This window comes from Pezoporus occidentalis, unplaced genomic scaffold (genome assembly GCF_034315485.1).
Source record: "Pezoporus occidentalis ecotype Australia unplaced genomic scaffold, CSIRO_AGI_Poc_V1 ctg35, whole genome shotgun sequence".
NCBI classification, from domain to species: Eukaryota; Metazoa; Chordata; class Aves; order Psittaciformes; family Psittacidae; genus Pezoporus; species Pezoporus occidentalis.
Window position 1 is genome coordinate 5,518,088 of NW_026915483.1, and position 22,144 is coordinate 5,540,231.

At 42.3% G+C, this 22,144-nt stretch overlaps 1 protein-coding gene and 1 long non-coding RNA gene across 3 annotated transcripts in view; one reads left to right on the forward strand and one right to left on the reverse strand.

The window, feature by feature from the left end:
- LOC134169621 (uncharacterized) overlaps positions 1 to 22,144 on the forward strand; it is a 640,302-nt gene that overhangs the window by 66,100 nt on the left and 552,058 nt on the right. The gene's annotated exons all lie outside the window — the stretch shown is intronic.
- Positions 9,274 to 22,144, reverse strand: part of SHQ1 (SHQ1, H/ACA ribonucleoprotein assembly factor) — a 54,678-nt gene continuing 41,807 nt past the window's right edge. The window contains exon 12 of one of the 2 annotated variants that reach the window (XM_062630344.1): positions 9,274 to 10,820. In XM_062630344.1, coding sequence (XP_062486328.1) covers positions 10,181 to 10,820 — 640 coding nt within the window. In that variant the 3' untranslated portion in view covers positions 9,274 to 10,180. The remainder of the gene's footprint in view (positions 10,821 to 22,144) is intronic. The other variant, XR_009966949.1, reaches the window with a different exon arrangement.

Sequence of the window (22,144 nt, forward strand, 5' to 3'; positions counted from 1 at the left end):
GCCTGGTAGACCTGTTAGCTTAGAGCTGGTCATAGAAAACACAAGTGCAGCCCATGGGACTGCAGCATTTCCTGTGGCTGAACATAGAACCAGCCTCACAGACACCGTGCTGTAACACCTTCTCGTTGCATCTTCTGGGTGGATTAAACACAGCCCCCGTGCTCCATCCCAGGCTGCAAACCCACACCGTGCCTGCTTGCAGAGCCCCATGGCTCCAAGCACGAGCAGCCCGGGCTGGCAGAAGGCAACATCCAGCTCACTATAGCAGAGTTACACCATCACACCAGCATGCTCATGGACCAAATCCAGCCAGGACTCCAGCGTGTGTGGCTCGTGCTCTCCAGGGGAGTTTTGTGTATCTTCTTCTGCCTGACCTCACGCATGCATTACACCAGCTTAAAACCTCCCTGGAGTTCACATCTGCTTACCACACAGCTTGTAATTGCTTGTGTAATGCAATGGTCAGTTTAGCACTCAAACCACACTTCCAGTGTTGAATGCCTACAGGTACTTACATTTTCCCTGCCGCTGTCATTCATCCAGCCCACTTTCCCTAATCTATACTTCCAATATTTGTATCACAGTGGGGTTTTGACAGCTACAGCTTGTAGCTGTCAGTTTTTCTCCAGCTTTCAGGCCCAGTTAAACTACAGCATTCAGTTATGTTGTATCATTGATTAACTTGTAATTTAAGTAAGTAAAATACAAGTTTAAGACAAAAATAGAATCTGAACACAGATTTCATCTCTTTCATGCTTATAACTGGGAGCACTGCAGCACAGCAAGGAAGTGTTGCTATGTCCATTTCAAGGGAAGCAGATGCCATCAGGTGCCTGTGGCCACTCTAGAGAATGGCAGCAGAGTAATGAGCCCAAATTACCTGTCTCCTATCCCGCATCCTCTCCTCCTCAGCCCCTTTTTCCTTCTTTTGTACCTGGGCTTGGATCCAGTGGAAATACCGGGGCTGTATTAAAACTCAGGGCTCTATTAAAATAACAGCCAGGAAAACCTGATACTGCAACTCCAGGCCTTTTTGCAGGACCTGGTTAGGGAGAGGCCCCTGGTGAAAGCGGATGTCAATCCCTCAGCAGCAGCAGGCAACACACTCGCAGCTCAGGGCTGCCAGCACAATGCCTGCTGCATTCCCATGCACGCAAGCACGTGCAGCAAGGTCTGTCTCACATTAATAATGCAAATATCTTCCCATGACTTGCCAAAATCCAGCTGATTCTCTTAAAGGACTGGGGCTTCACCTGCTTCCTCAGATTAATTTGACTCTTACCTCCTACCACCCTAATACATCATCATTCTCTTTAGTTTATCTTTTTCCCCATATAAATCTATACTAAATTAATACAGCTAATGACTCGTTAAGCAAAAAACGATCTTAAACTGTATTTCTAAGCCTCATAATTCCTGTTCTAGTAACTATTGGTATTAAAAAAATAACAACTGCAGCTTGGTTTTGATGAAGTTGGGGCCAAAAATAGTTTATGTTATAAATATTTCGTTCTCTTACATTTATTACCGCAATTGGCATGCTAACATTTCCATGTTTGTTTTATTTTAAGGGATTTAAGGTGCATATCAGAGAATTAACAATCCAAACAGAATAGCAGTAATAGGAATAGGCTCCCAAGACCATTTATAAACAGCTAATTGCGAAAGAGCCTCCGCTAATAGCATTCTGCAGCGAGACAGAGGAGCCCAGCTCTGGAAGGCAGGTTCTTGTGTGGAAAGTCACTTCACACCTCAATTACAGCTTCTGCCAGCCACTTCAGATCTGAAGTAGGGATGCTTTCTCTGGTGAGAGGATACCATTAGTGTAAGAAGCAGTTAGCACCAAGGCTGCAAACTGAGCAGCACCTGGGGAAATCACCTCGGAGGGGAACCCCTCTGACTTGATTTTAGCCGCTTTGGAAAGCAAATTGATTAACACATGTGTGCACACACACGCACACACACACAGAGGCTTCCTTTGCTGCCTGCGCTTACACGTTCATTGACACCCGATCAGCTGTGCAGTTAACAACAACAGCACAATTTAGGACTCTTTATTAGGGTCATTAAGAGCACGGATTAAGGCTGCACAAGCTTACTACTTCTGCAACACAGAATAGATTCAGGAAAGACGTATAGTTGTAATTATTCATAACTTAAATCCCTGCGGATTTGAGAGCATAATCACATTAGCATCAGTATCTTCTTGGAATAAAGATTCTTCCCAACGTTTAGAACTGTTGCACTCACTCTCAGAGGCTGTACATATCTTTCACTACCGTGGCCAATGAAGTCTGCTGTCAGACATCTGAAGACAAAAGGCAACTTTCCACCGGCGCCCCACGCCAAATCCTTGCCTAATATTTCAGAGCAGGGATGAATGACCGGAGCACTGCCAGGCACCTCGGTCCGGTTTCATAGCTCTCCTACATGATCCTCACACAACTCCGACTTTCGATACAGCCTGGTGTGTCACTGCCGATGGAGCCGTGGTCATTCCCCACACGGTGCCACAGCAATCCTTCCAGGCACGCTGTTTCTGCTCCTGTGCCTTTGCCTCTGCTGTTCCTCAGATGTTGCTTTGCAGGCCTGAGCAGGGCACAGGTATTGCAGAAGGGAAAGCAAAGCGTTATAACTTACATCAGGTCTTGGGGAGAGGCAGTTTCAGCTCACTCCTTCGTCCCAGCTATAGGGACCAGGCACAGAGCAGTCACTCACGACAGGTATAAAGCAGCGTGGGAAACTAACTGGAAGGATGGACCAAAACTCTCACCTTTCTAATCCTGTCTTAGTTATGTGATCATTCCAGAGAATTCCTAAATTAATGTCAGGATTTGCAGCTCCTGAGTAATGTGCCAGGTACAGCAAAGTTACGATACAGCCCATGGAAACAAACCTGCACAGATGCACACTGTAACTCCTCGCAGCACTGTTCCAACTGTTAAGGCAATTTAAAACCCAGAAGGATACACACCACAACTTCAACTTAATGATAGTCTCCTGCCTTCCAAATGCATTATTTCCAGGACGTTACAGCCCCTGTGCATCAGTCCTTACAATGGCACACAACATGTCCTGGCCATCTTTTATTCCTCGGGTATTTTCCAGTTGGACTAACAAACAAACTGATCTGATGAGTTACCTGCTTCCAGCTGTTAGCAGCCTAGCAGAAATCAGCAGGGGAGTGAGCAACACGTTACCCTATTGATCCATCAGCAATCCTCAGGGTGGGAAAGGGAGGAGCAGCTGGAGAGGCTGCTTGTCCAGGACAGCAAACACTGAGTCGCACTGACAGCTTGTCCTTATGCTCTGCCTGTTACTCCCAGCTCTGTCTCTGACAGTCCTGAGCGACTTCTTCCTAAACCCACAGAACAAAGTATTGCCCTTTCTTTTTGGCATATCATCACTGAAACCCTGATTTGCAGGCTCAGGTGCTTTGACCTTGTCTGCTTTTACACTTCTACATTCAGATCTTTAAATTAATCACCTAATTCCAGGTAACTGCTTTTAAATCCAGCCGAATGGGGCATGAATCTTGCTGAATGAGAAATGCAGGTCTCTGTAGTGAAATAGATTAAGAACTGATACACTCCCCATTTTGTTTCAAGACTCCAGTTGCAATTGCCTGCTCTAATTTGAGATGGGAAGTCTCGCTATAGGGTAATTAAGCACTTGAGGAGCTCAGGAGAGCTGCCTGCCAGCACCTGGCAGTGGGATTCCCCTTCCAGAGGCACCTGCACTAAATGGTAATTCCTCCCCTCCATTTCCCACTTCACTCTCCAACGCTTCTCCCAGCGGCCCGCAGGAACAGATGGAGCAATCACCCTCCTCCTCTCCACAGTATGGACCCCTGCTGCTACCCAGCGCCTTATGCAGTTGTAATACACATAATTAGGCAAATCAATGGACAATGCAGCATATTAGAGGAGTTACATCAAGGCACAACACAAATCCCAATTTATTTACTACAGGAAATGGGATATTTTTACACAGTTGTCAAAAATTGGGGGCACAAGATGAGAAGTAATCACAGCCCTCGCAGGTAGGGTGCTGCAATCAGGTCACTACCTGGACTGTGTAGAGCACAGTTGAGGGGAGTTTGTTCTCATCTTGATGTGCAGTTGATTTATGCCTTAAACGTCTCATTACCATTTATGAGTTGTACTCCCAAATCTCTCACACGTCCATAATTAGAGAGAACGATGTTTACTGCCACTCACCCTACCGCTGCCTCCAGACTGAAAAGCGCAACTGCAGGTTGCAAAACACTTGTTGCATGCAGCATCCCTCCCTGCCCTTCATGGAAAGCCAAAGCTCGCATGGCAGAGGCCGAGCACACACAGCTGCTGTCTCCTGACAAAACTGGCTGCTGAACTTCCTCCTCCTGTTGCTCCACAGGCACAGATTTGTTTAAGGTCAATGCTGGCCCTGTGCTCTCTACACAGCAGCTTCTCTCCTCTGCTCCTTCACCTCCTGCAGCTCCCACCCCGTGAAAGGAGATGGTGCAGACTCACCACATCCAAGAGGCAGAATAGAGGTGTGAGAAGTAAAACAGACTGACATAAAGAGCAAGCGTGCTGCAGACACATGCCCTGTGAACAGGCAAAGCGACAACAGGAGTGATGTACAGAGGTACACTGGGAGCAGCTCAGCACATGAGAAGCGGGGTTCTGTGCTCAGAGTGGGGCTGTGCACAGGGAGAGCAATTCAGTGATGAGAATGAGAGAGGCTATTAAATTTCTGGGCTCTTCAAAGAAGGTGTTCTGCCTGCCAAGAGGAAACCCCAGGGATCTGTTTCCAGTGCTAGAAGCAGTCTTGCACACACACACAGTGGGTTTTATCCTCATTTCTTGACTCGAAGCAAGGCTATGCCTGGGGATAGCCAGACATCAGGGTCTATCCAAAAGACAGCCACTGAAGCATTGCTCAAGTAGCGTGAGGCCTCACAGACCCCGCTGGGCAGAGGGCTAAGGGGTCTGCTTTACAGAGGTATCAATACACAGTGGGACAGGGAGCCAAGCCTTCACACGTGCTTTTGTTGTATTTTGTAAGAGGTTTCTGGCATCCGCTTTTGGCCAGGTTTCTTTAATTTTCAGGGATTTAGAGGAGCAGTGACTCCAGCTGGTGGGGCTGAGAACCACAGCTCCCAAAGCACTGATGGCCTGCAGTCAGACACTCTGCTACTGACACACAGAGAGGTATTGAAGGATACATCACAAACAGTAGATTTGCTCAGCCCAGGTCAATAGCAGTTTCCATTGCCAGATCTGAGCTGATTCCCTTTCAATGTATTTCTGTCTTCCTTTTCCAAAGCCTGGACTTTCCTGAGCTAGGCCCGATACCTTTGTAAAACCAGGGAAAATGATTTGGAAGTCACTCAGAGCATCAACAGTAGAGAGAAGGACCAGCCACTGAGCTCCTGGGGTCACTGGTTAGTAAGGTTACCACCTTGCTCACCTGAAACCTTCTGTCCTTTTCCATGCAAATCACTACCCAGCACTACCCGAGTAAATGAAGCTTCTCCCACAGAGATGTTGGGGCAGAGCTGTCCTCCCCCATGGAGCTCTGCCAACATCTTAGTCCTCACCTAAAGGACACAGCTTTTGTTCTTGTCCTCAAGCATCCTCGAAATGCCGCCAACTGTGCTCAATTGTACTGCGGCTTTTGAATAGGAGAGAACATTTAATGCAATGCAAACCAACATTACCAAACGCATTTCAAGTATGATCTAAGTCAGGTCTCCATCTGCACTGTTTGTGGAAGTGGTACTGTCACCTCTCCAAAACCTAAGGATATAAAATACCCTGATTTATGGGTACCACAATACTACAAATTCGTTGTGTCAGTGCAAAATCATGCCTCACAAAATCATGCCCACATAATCACAGGCTGCAGCCCACTTACCACTAAAAAAAGAGGGAAACAGACCCGTGACAGGCCCAGAAAATACTTTAAAATTAGTGACTTGCTAACACAACTGACACCAATACCGTTTGTTTGTGTGCTATAGAGGTGTAAATATCAGCCATTGCCAAAGCCTTTAAGAAAAGCCTGGGAGCTCCCATTAGCTATTTCCTGGGTGCTGCACCCTGCTCACTGCAAAGACCCCCAGGGTGTGGAAACCAGATTTGCTCCACGTAAAAGCCCAAGTCCAACCACAGCAATTCCACATTCATTTTGCTCTCCCAGCTTATCTTCTCACAGTTTTGGAGTGCATTCTTGCTTATCTCAGAGACAAATGGCCTCCAAGGAGAGCTCTAAACAGCAGAGCTATTTATCTGTTTGACATGTGCTTCCCTGTTTGTTTTCTCCAGCCTTGAGACAGGAGGCTCAGGCTTTGACAATATTCAGCTGTGTCGATGGCAGAGGGCTGCCTGGCTCCTTCGCTCCAGTGCTGTGAATCAATTTCTTTGCCATATTTATCATTTACTGTAGTAAATCAAGGCTAATCGATGCTTTCTTCTTTTGATATAGAGCAAAGCCTCTGCAGACTTTTCAGAAAGCTGTTTGGAATTAGGAAAAGCTGGGGGGCTGTGGGAATATTTAATCAATTCATCACTGTTTTTTTCTTTGTGGAACATCCTGTGGGTCACCCTGTCCCTGTTGAAAAAAGGAGAAGACAATCAAACAGTTGTGTTTAGCTACTTCTGATTGTTTCCAGTTCTTAAAGCACTGTATGAACAAGTGACTCCCAAACACAAGTGCATCCACACTCTTTCTGAGACAACTCCTGGATGCAAGGGCCTCCCTCCCTCTGCACATGCATCATGTATTCCCCTCTGATCTGCCAAGCAGCAGAGTCAAGGTTTGAGGGCACCAGAATCACCTTTGTCCAGGGTTCTGTTACGCTTTGGCAGGTCAAGAGAGCAGGGCTGCTGCCGAGAGCACAAACAGGTCCTGCAGATCCCTCTCTGCCATCCTTGGCAGGAGCAGCACTCCAGGCAGCAGAGGATGGAGAACAGACCCCCCAGAACCTCGGGCATGAAGCCAGCTGCTGCCATTTACTCACCCAGGGTTACTTACCCTCTGTAAGGACAGCTCACAAACATCTCTGCAAGGATGTGGGGCTGGGAAAGAGACCTTACCTTCACCAGGGCCTGGGTAAGAGTGGAGATTGGTGCTGTCCCAGCGACAGCCTACTGCAGTAGAAGAGCGCCAGGACATTAACTGGAGCCATCTTCCCACTGCCACCTTAGCTGGCTTCAGGGGAGCTCCACACCACTGCCACAATGTAAGGTTGGGACAAAATGCTCTATTTAGGCCAAATCTCTAACATAAAGGTAACTGATTAATAACAAGACATTCAACAAACTGTATTTCCAGCTCTGCCTAATCTCTCCCCCAGAGCACTCCGTCCACCTCAGACAACCCACTTTCCCCTCCTCCAGCAAAATGCCGCAGCATTTCCCCCCTCAGGCTTAGCGCACATTCCAATTTATTTTCAGTAGGAATTTTGTCCAGACACTGCAATTCTGTTCCCTTCAAACTATTTACGATGACAAGCAATAAATGCCTTAAAACAAAGCATTGGCTGTGCTGCGAATAAGCTTGGGTGGATAAGGTGGGCAGGGGCACTAGAAACAGAGAACTGTAAAACCAACAGAACAGACGACACAAGTTCCACATGTATGAACCAATTTCCAGCCTGGAAAAACTGCGCAAGAACAAGTCCTATAGATTCATCCAAATAGCTGCTGTACATAAATTTGACTCACTTCTTACAGAACCCACAGGAGCTTAAAGGATTGAAGCATCAGGGGTGGTGGGGTTTGGGTGGGTATTTCCCCCCGCAAGTGGTTCATGGATTCAGCAAGCCTCGGTTTTGCCTAAACAAGGTTACAGAAGTAACCTTTTGGAAGCGTCTCTGTGCGCTCTTTTTGGGGAGGCAAAGCTTCTCTTTCACACAGACACTGCCCATCTGAGCACTCTGGGTGTGCAGGATAACGCAGCCACACATGAAATTCTTGTCACCCAGTATGGAAGAACTTCCCACCCCACCATTAAAACAGTCACATAAAATTGCTGTTGATTGGTGTGTAACTGTTCACATTCATTATCAGCTCCACAACCACTGCGCGTGGAGTTCTGCAAAAAGGCTACGCTGAACATCAACACTGGAGAAAAAGCAGAAGAAAGCTGGGAATGGGAATGGGCCCGAGAGTACAACACCCCACAGCACGCTTCCCCAAGTGCAGATGTGCAGAGGAAGAGCAGGGCAGCAGCAGAAGGAAAGACAGGACACTGCAGATTTGCGGGAAATGAGCAGGCACCAGGATGTTTTCAGAGGCAGAAATAGAGCTCAGTTATGCAGGGTATCAAAGGTGAAGACATCAGTGGCAACAAAGTTAACATCTGTGCGCATGTTCTCATCTGTGTGCATTTACTGTGGCATCACATTGTATGGACACTGAAGATACATACACCCAAACAATATTCACACAGACGGAAAAGGCTCACGAGTGGCATACAGAAAGCATGCTTCTAGGCACACAAATAGCAAAAATACTAACTAAAGATGTCCTCACTCCAGAAGAGGCAGCCAGGCCCTGCAAGTAAGAAAGTCTGTTGGAAAGAGCTCTCCTCAAGAGCCTGCCACAAAATGGGAGAGTGAGGAAAGAAGAAATAAAAAGTGCTCAAGAGCTGGGCTGTTACAAATACCTATCAATTTTCACAACATGTATTCCCTAACTCACACTATATAGTTTCTCCATCCCATGTTCACCTGAAGGAAGTTTCAGAGTTCACACCTGTAATCTGGGGACAGTGGGAGGAGGGTTACTTTTTCTTAAGCACATTTCTCCCCCTCTCTCAGGCATATGCTGCATAATTGCAGCTGCAGTGTAGGTTTTATTGCTACCATTTAGAAGAGTAAGTGCTCACTGACATGCAAGATGGGAAAGGTTCCTCCCCTGGGGAACAGAACACAGAGACTGATTAAGCAACCAGTGGGTATTTAAGAACATAAAAAATATTGGCAGATCAGGGCTGCAGCTCTCACTGAACAGGAGCCGGCGCAGGAACAGAGCGCACCTGCTGCTTTCCAGCAGGGTGTAGCATTGGTGAAGAATAAGTCTTTAAGCTTAGGATTTTTATACACTTTTTAATAGCAAAAAGGTTGAAAAGTAATTACATTTGCTGCTCCAGAGGCATGAATCAGGGGCTCTTGTTCTGTCAGGCAGGTGAAGCAAACCTGGTGGTCTATGTCCCATCCTGTCTCCCTCCCAAATCCTTTTGTAGAGACTGAGTAACAGCATGGAATTTGCAGCAGCCACCTGATTTCAAGAACTTATTTACAGTTAACAGAAATCAGCACAAAATATATTGACTGACTGGATTATTTTAACACTATAAAGACAAAAATGAGTTAGCCAAAGCTACATGAAACACTGGTAACACAGCTAGCTGTAGACAGCACTGGTATGCTTTCAGTCCTATACTCAATTGCTGTACCATGTTGTTTCTTCCATTTTGGCTAACATTACTGCGGTGATACCAAGAGTATACACAGAAAGAAACAAACAATTAGAATTCCTGGTTTTTGAGGAGCAATAGTAGAGTCCACACATGAAAACCTTTCAAAAACAAAACAGCGTAAAAGAATAAACACATGACAAAACTATTGAAATAATTGAAAAACTGCAGAAATATAAGCTATAACCCTTCTTATACTGATAAATTCCTTTATTTTGTACAAAAATTAGAAAATATACACTTAAAAATATTTTAACACTATTTAGACTTTTAAAGTTATAACCATTTTTTAAGAGCTATGAAGCAAAATATCATAAACAACTTCATACAAACATAATGAGGATATTTTTCAAGTAAATGCCAACAGCTAAAGATAACTAAAATGATGCTACAAATCATTTAAATTGTATTTGATTAGGACATCATTCTACTACCAAATAAGCTGAACAGAAACTGTTTCTAGAAGTTTACTGAAATTACACATTCCCACATGTAGAGCTCAAATGTGAGACTGAAAAATCTAACTATGAGGGTATCTATCATACAGTCATGTCAATTCTTTTCAAAGCAGCCTTGCCCTCCGAACTGTCAACACAACAAAGAAGAAAAATATCCGCTTCTTTCTGAAGCTCAAGATTGCCTTGGGAACACCTCATTATAGCAACGAGCTGCATTGCTAGTGGGTCACACTGCGCTCTAACACAGTCCTTTAGTCTTCATCTTCATTTGTGCCACAAAGAAAAAGCAATGGGTTTGTCTTTGAAGACACCTCTAAGTAATTTCCCTTCCCATCAGTATCTTCTGAAAGTCTGTCAGGTTCAGATACATGGCTTTCGTCTTGCTCCTGTAAAATGCAGCCTGGAGTAGCCGATCTTTCAGGCTGTTCTGAAAGTCTAATTGCAGTGTGCATTTGCTTTTCTAATTCCGCTATCAATTGTCCAGGAGGAGTTGTAGATCGCAAAGAAACCTTTGATTTTTCATCACTAACCTCAAATGTCGAAGTGTTTGTGCCCTGCCTTAATCCATTACAGTCAATAAGTGGAGCTGTCCTCTCTTCTTGAAGCGTGTCTTGTACAGAATTTATTTCCCCATCTTCACTGGTTGAGGACTCTGGCTCATCTGAATCAGAGCCTTCTGTCTCAGATGAAGTACTGCTTGATTCTTCAGAGTCACTTGTCTCAGAGGAAGGCAGCTGTTGCCTGGAAACTCTGCCAGCAGCTTTTAACATGCTCTCTTCCTCTTGTACCAGCACTGCTGCTGCTTCTAGCTCTTCTAGTTCAAATCCTATGTGGGACTTAGCGAGTGTGGTTTTCTGCAAGGACTCAGAGAGTGCAGCCAACTTTTTTGACCTTTAACAAAGAAGAAGATACTTTACAAACAGAAGAACTTTCCCATCTGATAATGAGAACACAAATCTTAAACATTCCTACTATTTTCTTGGTTTGCAGACAACTTTAAATTATAATTGTAAAAGTAGATGCTACAGAGGGGGGAGATCAAAAGTATTCATAATTACTATTATTTTGGGTAACCTTTTCCCACAAGGATAGCCAATAACCCACTGAAAGTCTATGGTGACACTTTCAGAAAAGATAGTGCTTCTTTGATGTTTCAGCAGTGCACAGTAAGGGAAAACAGACCTTTTCAGGAATGCTGATCGCAGCAAATCCTGCAGTATTTGGCTTGCTGGATTAAGTTTATATACACCAATAATGATTTTGGGTTATTACCCTTCCAGATATGTCTGTTAAATGCAGATGAACTGATAGAACATAACTGATCAGGTCCATCATGGAGATACATTCCCCTCCTTTCAAAGCCTGCTTGAAGCACCCCATGATAGCAGGAGATGTTTCAGTGCTGTCTGTAGATAATGCTTCACCTTTCATGTATAACTCAGCTTAAATATAATTCAATAGAAATATCAGGAGCATTTAGATAAACACCTCTGATACAGTAGGCACGCCACATCAGCTTCAGATCTTTGGTACAGCCAAACCCATTTCCTCAAGTGTTTTGAGGTCAACACATGCTTTACCAGAAATGCGCATCATGGATTTATAAATAGAGAGAACAAGAAGAGAGTGCCTTGAAATGGGGGGGAGGGACGGAGGGGAAGGGGAGGGGGTAAAGGGAAAAAGGGGTATAAAATAACAAACATACATCCTGTTTCTTGTTGTAGAGTTTTGCCTCAGACTATCAATCAACTTTTCACCACTTCCTGCAACAGCAGGTCTACTATAAATCCTGCAGTAACTGACTGGGTTTCATTTCCTCTGCCAAACCTGCTAACCTGCAAGGCATGACACACTGACACTGCAGCAAGTAGCTGATAATGTAATACATGACTCCTGCGAGGCAAAAGTTAAAGTGCTTGTTCTCTCAGCTGAACGATTTTAAAGATCTTTATATTCTATTTCCCAGGGGGCATAATTACTCAGTATAACATAGACACGTCATTTTTTTTTTCTCCTAAAGGAATTGTATTTAACAGCGGGGGAAGGGAAAGTCAATGCAGATTCTTTTTACAGAGACAGCATAACGTTTAACGCTAAACTTGGAATAAAACATACTAAAACTTCCTTAGTTCAACCCATAGACTTAGAAAACTAAGAAATAAGTAAGTGTTTACCAGAAGTAACTGAAGCAACAAAGAAAAATTTCTGTTTCTAGGATTTTTCAATCTGAAGCTAAAAATCAAATCACAACATCATCCCAGCAGCCTCCACTATAAACACGGATACCAAATCTGAGAAAGCTGCTTACTTCACACTGTTCCAGTTTTTGATGTTTGAGGATACATTTCCATTTTATTTTTGTCAAGAACTTGAAATTTTTCTTCAAAAGTTACAGAGAACTTGAGAAACTGCCAACCTAATTGGGAACACAGAAAGCATTCCCCCTGTTCCATACGTGAAAAGAAGCCAAGTGATAAACAGAAAGGTTCATGAAGCACTGCAGTAGGTGGTAACAAATTAAGAGGATTGCAGGGAAATTTGCTTCTTGAACACATTGGTGAGAAGCTGGTTTATACCCCAAGTCACACGTTAATATCCTTTTCATAAAGCATTTTGTGTTGCTTTTGAAACAGTTTGTTTCCTTCCTTCTAATTATACCTATGCATGCTCACTGGAGGGAAGGGATGTCATCCAGGGGGACACGGACAGGCTGGAGAGGTGGGCCAGTGTGAACTTCATGAAGCTCAACAACACCAAGTGCAATGTCCTGCATATGGGTCATGGCAATCCCAGGCACAAATACAGGATGGGGGGAGAATGGATTGAGAGCAGCCCTGAAGGAGGATTCTGGGGTGTTGGTTGATGAGAAAGAAGCTCAATATGACCTAGCAGTGTGTGTTTGCAGCCCAGAAACCAACCATCTCCTGGGCTGCATCGTAAGCAGCAGATTGAGGAAGGGGATTCTCCTCTACTCTGCTCTTGTGAGACCCCACCTGCAGTCCTGCATCCAGCTCTGGGGCCACAATGTAAGAAGGACATGGACCTGTGGGAGCAAGCCCAGAGGAGGCCATGAAGATGATAAGGGGGCTGAAGCAGCTCTGCTCTGGAGACAGGCTGAGAGTGCTGGGCTTGTTCAGCCTGGAAAAGACAAGGCTCCAGGGAGAACTTAGAGGAGCTCCAGTGCCTAAAGGGGCTGCAAGAAAGCTGGAGAGGGACATTTTTCAAGAGCCTGTAGGGACAGGATAAGGCAGAATGGCTTTAAACTGACAGAGGGGAGACTGAGATTAGATATTATGAAGAAATTCTTTACTATGAGGGTGCTGAGGCACTGGCACAGGTTGCCCAGAGAAGCTGTGGCTGCCCCATCCCTGGCAGTGTTCAAGGCCAGGTTGGATGGGGCTTGGAGCAGCCTGGTCTAGCGGAAGGTGTCCCTGCCAAGGGGAGGGGGTTGGAACCAGATGATTTCTAAAGTCTCTTCTAACCCAAACCATTCTGTGATGTTACGTGTGTGCATATGTCCCCTTCCCCTGTGAGAGTTAATAATATGAAAGTACAACCCTTTTTACTGTCCTACTGCTGGACTGTTCACAAGTACACAATGATCTTTAAAAGCTGAATGTGCCTTGTGACAGAGAACACTCTTTTGTACTCATTTTATATGTAGTTCATTGAGCTACTAACTGTAAGCACAACCATTTCCTCTAGCAATACCTCTCCAGCTCCAGCCACCTCAGTCTCACCTACCTATTTTACTACTGCCATTATAGATAGCAAATAAACTTTGAAAGTGCCGTTTGTCCTCTCGCCTCTCCTGTCATGTCCGTCACTTTGTTTACAAATCCTCTATGTATTTTTTTATTTTTCCCTATTTCTGCTGTTCTGATTTTTCATTAATATTTTTTCCTGCTAGATATTCTCAGTCCTTGAAATCACACCCTTAAAATCCTCTCCTCCTCTTTTACTGTTCTCTTATAATGCACTTAACATGTTAGATATAGAAACATGTCACATAACTGCATCAAGTATTAAGGAGATGTATGGCATCATGTACTTTCTGGCATTAATGAATACTTAACTGCGCTCCATTTTGCTTAATGCCTAGTGTTAAGGAAGAAAATATAGTGATAGACTGATTTGACTCAACACACATTATGTTACTAAATTAGATGTGGTCCTACTGACAGATGAAAGAATGGCCTCTCTAAAGCAGCAAGTGTTTTATCACTCTATACACAAATGGGTTTTTATCAATGAGTTCAAAGAGAAGAAGTGAAAAGGCTGGTGCCTGACAGATACAGACAGACACCAGTCCTACTGGGTAACTGTAAAACTGCAGAAGGAATTCTTAGCCTGAAACCCTTGGATTAATTCCTTTGGTGTGATCAAAATACACATCAAAACAATGACAATAACTGATTTCATAAACCGATTGTGGCTTCAAATTTCACGTTTAGTCCTTTTTCCACAAAGGTTTCGATAGAACTACTGAGAGAGGACATGCTTTTTATCCTTACAAAGGATTACAGGAAATGAAAAAAAAGACACTGATTAAACAGTCTGCTCTTCCCTTCTAACAATCACAGCACAAATGGATACTCTGCTTGGATGACTAAACGCCTGCAAAGGCCAACAATTCCATCTGCCCTCTTAAACTCCATAACTGCCTTACTTCAACTCTCTCACACAGTGGTTCCATGGAGCAGTGTGACTGCCAAAACCATGCACAAGAACACATACAGTCCACGAACTACCAACCAGCATGTTTCAGGACAGGGGAAGAGGGGCAGACTTTCTTTCTCTCTACACTGTCAATGCCCCAAAGAACATGTCAGGCTCAACCACAGTAGGAATCTTCTAATAAACAATTTTTAAAATAGAACATATTTTACTATTTTTCTTAGCTCTTAGCCACGCCAGGTATTTGACTGATACAGCATGAAAGTCTCCTTTTTGGTTACTCAGATTTCTTAGTAGGCTATGTGCTTCTTCCCAGCTTTCACTCTGGCCAGTAAGTCTCTACCAGAGCTCAACATTTCAGTACTAGAAACAAACTCAAAACCTCATGATCTTGAAAAATTTACACATAAAAGCAGAAAACCCCACTTCCCAACTTTAAAATCTATTAAAAGGGAAAAAAGGATTACTTGAAGAACATCTTGCTATCCCCACTTTTCCCATAACTAACAGAATTAGAATTAGCTAGCTGTCCTCCTTGCTTGGAAATACTTTCAACACAAGACTGGGGGTCTCTGAGCTAATGATTTCCTTAGCTGAAAGACAAGCAACAATTCAGGATACAAAAATGAGACACCAAAAATGAGATTTTGTGTATTAGAAAGCTGCAGTAAACAGGTCCTGCTGTTTCCAAAATCTTTTGAGGAGTGGTTTAGAGATTAGACAGCAAATACTTCAATTTTTCAAGTATGATTAATGGAACTGCATGATTATTTTCAGACATGCTCATTCAGTAGGCACATGTGTGGTAATGATATTGCGTTATTATGGTGCTAGTGTTCTTACATAAACATGCATAATAAGCTTTAAAGGTGCTATACATGATAATTATTAGTTATCACGGTATCAGTTGCTTAAGGAAAATGTTTAATTACAGGTTAAACTGAGCAGATGCATGTTTTGTTTAACGTATAACTTTGAGGAACAGATAGCAGCAGCATCTCAGGGCTTGCCCACGTAGTTTGGAATTTAGATTTTCAGACAGAACTCCGTGCCTAGGCACAGGAGAGAGTCCCTCCATGTGCTAGAAGAAGAAAAAAAAAAAATCTTGTTCCAGAAATCTCAGATTACAAAAGAGTAAAACTGGGGTTAAAAGAACAAATAATCACGAGATTTAGCAAATAAAGGGATACGGATAAAACAAGGGGAAAAAGAGGACTATGGCAACAGGAAAGGGAAATCGTTAGTTTTAAAGCAAAGCCCACGTGTGGCAGCATGAAAGGAAGTGATGGCAATAGGGGCTGACTGCAATGCTGAGACATAAGCAGCAGCCAGGGTGGGAGGAGAGCAGGACACAACTTCTCTGGTTCAAGATTAATGATTCTAAGAGCTTTGGTTCTACCTCCTGTTCCAAGGAATAAAGAAGGCACTAGAATTTGATGAATCAAGACAGCTCCAGAACACAGAGCTGTGAGAGAAAGGTCTCACAGAAGACACATTAGGGATTTGATTGTTTCCAAGGAAGATTTAGCATGAGCTGCAAGGGAAGACAAAAAAAATCAACCTAGCCACAGAAAGTAAAAAAATAAATGCAGGACTTGGGGATACATCCAGCCACACAAGCCACTTTCTTTCCAAATGTTAAAATAAGTAATCATGCTTCTGTATGCTATGTCCATCAGTCAACAACAGTACTACCAACCAAAAAGGTTTTAAGAAGGAGTGTTAATGGACTAGGCCTTTCCATCTGCCTTACATCCAATTCTCTTGCTTTAGCAGTTCAGTTATATTGAAAAAAGCAAACAAAACTCAAAGAGTACTTGAAAATATGGCAGTATTCTGTATGATTGGTGGCATTGCATACTCCATCACTGCATGGGAGTTACGTATGTAAAACACTGCATGCAGTATTTGCAAACATGGCAGGAGACAGCCAAATTGGCAGCACAGCCTTTCAAAGCAGGAGTCAGTAATATTTCACCATGGAATGAAAAATGATGTTTCTTGCACAGGCACAAGCTCTAGCTTGCTTTTGTTTTGTAAACAATAGGATTATTTCTACTGCCTCCTAAGTTTTCTGAAATACACAGTTTAAACTAGGCGTAAGACAGCAAAATACAACAGAACGTTCACATTATCTCCCCCTGCTCAATCACAATCAAGTCAGTGTACAGCATGCAAGTGCTGCCATGGCAGATTGAGCTGTTCTTGCCCAAGCACAACACAAAAGCAAGCATGGGAACCTGTATATCTAAATCATTGCTAACAGCTTTGGTTACCAGCCTGGTGTTTGAATGTGACCTAACTGGTCCTGGAACCAAGGTGAAGCCTAAGTAATTTTGGAGTCAACATCAGTCTTGTTATTTTATGCTGTTTGAATGTGGTTAGGGCTATTCACTATGTTATTATAATAATAATAAGGATGCTGGGGAGCGACTCTTCATTAGGGACTGTAGTGACAGGACAAGGGGTAATGGGTTAAAACTTAAATAGGGGAAGTTTAGATTGGATATAAGGAAGAAATTCTTTATTGTGAGGGTGGTGAGGCACTGGAATGGGTTGCCCAAGGAAGGTGCAAATGCTCCATCCCTGGCAGTGTTCAAGGCCAGGCTGGAAGAGGCCTTGGGTGATATGGTTTAGTGTGAGGTGTCCCTGCCCATGGCAGGGGGGTTGGAACTTGATGATCTTAAGGTCCTTTCCAACCCTAACTATTCTATGATTCTACAATGGAAATCAGTCCTCCATGCTAGCAGTGCTCTAACCTGGCTCTACAGGGCTGACAAGCCCTGTTTTAAGTGTAAACCACTTTAATTACCTTTATACCTTACAGGCAAGATAAACAAGTCTCATAGAAACAGTAGATGCTTCAAGTGCAGCCATGCCTTTGCAGTGTCATAGGTTCCACCAAATACGAAAATAGATCCGTCTCATTGTCAAGCAGCCATCTCCTGGTAGGAGTACAATTCCCTGAGATGCATTCAAATAGTGACTAGCCAGATGCTGTGCTAGTCAGGAGGGCTGATAAATATAAAAAGGGCAGCTATTCAACTTAGCTCCACTGAGCAAGAGGTCTTGACACACATAATCCAGCCAATAGTGAAGTTGTTGCATTAAGCAAAAGGCTTTTTGTCTGTGGGATCACAAGGTTTTCTCAACTGCCTTAATTTTATGTATTTACTGAATGAGAAGCTACCAAATTTAAGGAGAAAGCATCAGTCTATAATTAAATTACCTTTCTCAACAAGGCCTGACAAAACTCAGACTTATATGAGGCAGAGTTTCACAGACACCCTCTTCTTAGATAAATAGATAACAAGCAGTACAACCAGACAAGAGTGTAACCACTTTAAATGTGTTCCAAATAACATACCTGGCAGCACTGCTTACAATTTTCCACAACTATTCTTTTAGCCAGAGGTATCATAAGTATTAAGACAATTCCAGAGTTAATATCTGAGACATCACCAGATATTTTCCCTAAGTAGAACCTCAGCAGTTCAGATACAGAGAACATGTAAATTTAGTAGCTGCAAGACATTGAAATGACAGTTAAACTATAAGGGATAATGAAATCTTCTGCCTTGCCACAAGACTTGTTGGGGACAGGCTGCAGTAGGACATGGCTAATATTTCTGCGTGGACTGTCACTGGTGACCAAAAAGGGACCTGCAAAAGGGGCAGACTCTCCAGACCCTTCAGATCACCTTATTTTTCCCCTGCCCAGAGTGGTTCTTGCTGGATTCTATCCATCACTGTCTGGCCAAGCACAAGGGGTATCAAGAGACATTGTTCAGTGTTCAGACCGTTGATAATGCCAACATTAACTTCTCAAAGGAACTCTGTCATGATCTTGACAAAAATCAATAATCCTATGGCAGTAAGTCTACTACTTAAGCTCTCTCAAAGCAAAAGGCACAGCCAACCATGATACCAAAAGATAAAACATAAGCTCATACAAGAATGACATAGGTGACAAAGCATCAACTATTCTTAAATGTACTTGAGAGGACAATAAATTGCTCTTCCATCTAAAACCCTGATGTCCTCTCTAGTTCTGCACAGCTGCTTGAGCAACCAAACTGATGAGCTTTGGGGAAAGACTCCTTAAGTCAGCATTGTTGCCTCTTAGGCAACACTCTAAGTCACTGGAACAGCGTATTCTGACACTCAGACGTGGAGATAATGTGAGGGAAGACACAGATGCTCTCAAACTGCAATAATATAACTTCTGTCCTTTAAACCAACAGTAAGTAGTGTGCTTCCTTCAGAAAGGCACCTAACAAAGGCAAGCATCCCTCCACACTTGACATACAGCTTCAAACAGCTAGAAAGAAGAAAACAATACACTGATTGAATTCTTATGACATAGAATTGAATGGCAATTTGATTTTAATAAAATATTCAAGACTTGAAAAAGTCTAGGTTTGATCAACCCCAACTGGTAAAACACAGAAGCAACAATGGTGATGGCACTGAATGCAAAAGCAGACTTCATTAATGTAGAAACATCTGAAGTCAACATGCACACAAAAAAAAAGCACAAATGACTGAATAATGGAATTAGTTAAAAAAAGAAAAAAAAAAAGTATCTTCCAGTTCAGAAAAGAATCTTCACAAATGGACATTCAGCTGCAATAATGAGAAACCCATCACACTAAACACATCACCCATTTGACAAAAGTACTCTTTAGAAGTCATGGGTTACAAAAGAACATGAGCTTCAGAGTCTGCCTGGAGATAAGAGGCTAAGATTCAATTATACCTTTTAGCATGTGTTTTACAGGAGATGCTATATTTCACTATTTTCATTTCACTTTCAAGGTTACTCTTAAGGAGTGCTTCAAATTATACACTAGTCCATAACCTCTAACCATAGTGAAGTAGTTTTGAAAAAGCAAGCTCAGGATCAATGAACTAAAATGCTCCAAATTAAGTTCTGAAAGAAATGCACAACAGAAAGCCTTGGTGTTAACAGACAGTGACAACCACTTTGCCTATCTGCACACACTGTATTACAGACTACGCCAAGGAATGTAACCTCACACATTTTAGTGCAAAGTACCTCATGCACACCTTTATCCCAATTCCCCACAAGCTTAGGGAAACTTTTATTTCATCTGGCCTCTGGGAACAGTTATTCTCTATGGTGAAACATGGCTAAAACTTAACAAAGCGTAAGACTACTACCATGAAGGTTAAGACATGAGGTGGAAAAGAAAATACACATGGCACCTGAACCATAGGGCAACCCTTTCACTGAAAGAAAGGGCCCTCATTCAGAAGATCACAGATAATACTCTTTTATACCTATACAATGCACAGAAAATGCCAAAGGGTCATAAAGAACAGAAAAGTCTAAAACCTACTTGACATCCCTATTCAAAAAAGGCACCTCTAGCCACAAAGTTCATTATTCCATCAATCAAACAGAAAGATGAACATGCAACATTTACTAAGTCACTTTCCAGCCTTCATTAGCTCGTTAGCTCATCATAACCCTACCTGCCTTATGAGATCTGAAAGAATCACAGAATAGGAAGTACATTAACAGAGAGGAACACAAACAGCACCACTCAACAGTTTCACGTTTAGTTTATTATACATTTTTATAGTAAGTGGCAGAACCACTAACTAACTCTATTAAAATCTCATTAGCTCTGATCAATGAGTATGGAAGATAATATAAGAACAAAGCTGAATTTAATGTGTTAGTGAAGGAGAAACAGAACCATTTTCTTCAGGAGTCAGGTAACAATGGACCTAAACTTTAATTAATCTTCTACATTATCTGCAGCAAAAAAAGAGCCAGATGAGTGTAAACACAACAGAAATAACACAACATTTGTTCACATGATGTAGTACTAGATTAACCACTGTCCTCATAGGAAAGAAACACACACACCACTAATGTCTGCTTCATTTCTATACTTCCTTCTGAAAAGCCAGCTGCTAAAATAGTATGTGCTCAGTCTATTCAAGGCATTTGATGTAAATGCAGGTAAGAACTCATTCTTTCCACTTCTCAAGAGGATGGATTCTGTTTTTTAGCCTGAATAGCTCAGGTATATATAGGTTTATACTGTCGATGTCTATACTGTTAATTATTTCCTTTCTAACAACTCTTGGAAACCAGTCTACTTCAATCAAATTTAAGAGCAGCAAGAGTTTAAGAAAAGATCTTCAAATTCCTACATATTTGATGAAAATAAACAGATGTATAAATAATGACCCTCATAAGAAAAGACAAGCAGAACACAACTATCATGTATTGGCTCGCTAGGAAGCCATGACATACAAGCACTAAACATGATCAGTGCTAAAACCAGCTACTGATTATGACGCCCCTTGCCTGGTAGAGGTGTCAAACGATGTGGTGAAGAGATTAGGGCACAAGGCTTGGGTTTGTAGAAGTACATGCCATCTTTATTTGCTCGCTCCCTTGTAGACATCAGACAAAGTGTTAACACCACAAAAAATCTTTGTCTTAAACACAGGAAAACCACACTATAAAAAAAAAAAAAAAAAGAGTACTGAGTTCAGGAAGAAGTCAGGAAAATACATCTCCCTGTAAGCAAGATGCCACCACTTCAAATTGACAGCATTAGAAGAGCAGAAATCCAGTATAAAGAGACTATTTTTAACAAGAGAAACCCATCACTTATCTTCAGGTGACAAAAAGCAGTTCTGCGCCACAGGCTAATGTGGAAGAACCCAGTGGGTTTAAGGGGAACATAAGATGCTTTCATCTTGAAATTCTGGCTTTTAAAAGGCATTAAATGAATTCTGAAACTAAGAGAATGATATACTTACACTTCAATCCGACTTCCAGCCTTGTAAACATGAACTGCTATCTACATAGCTTAAAGTATTACAGTTTGTTAACCATGAATCAAATATAAAGCACAGCACCATCGTTTCAATTTAAGTGACTTCTTTTATGTTAATAAGTCTGAGTATTTCAAGTGACTTTCCCTCCATATTTATTCTGAAATTCCACATACTTCTTTCATACTGATCTAAATATTGCATGAATTGAACTTCACATTTATAAATATTTAAAAAAAAAGATGAAGCTTTCCAATATAACATCTTACTTTCATTACTTGGTCTTTTTGATAAGTTGAAACCAAACTTTTATAATCACGGATTGTAAAAGAAATCAAGTACAGCTTAGTTATGTAGCTGATCCTATGAAAATATTCATAAGAAAAAACAGACTTGGAATTAATGCTGGACTATAAGAAGAATCTGAATGTTATTTTTATGTTTTAGGAATACTTTAACTGAGCTTAGAAGTAGCTCAGTGTTGCCAAAATAGCTTCAGAAAGTTGCAGCCAGTCCAAACATTCAACAATGGCACTGCTTCCAAAGCCATATATGATAAATACAAATAATGAAAGATGACTAGATAACTCACCACAATAGAGACAGTGAGAAAGGAGCAGATTTTATAACATGATAGAAAGTATTGGCTATGTTACAGAAACTGAACACTGACAATTGTTCTACATTAGCCCTGTCTCCCTCAAATTTCTTAACTG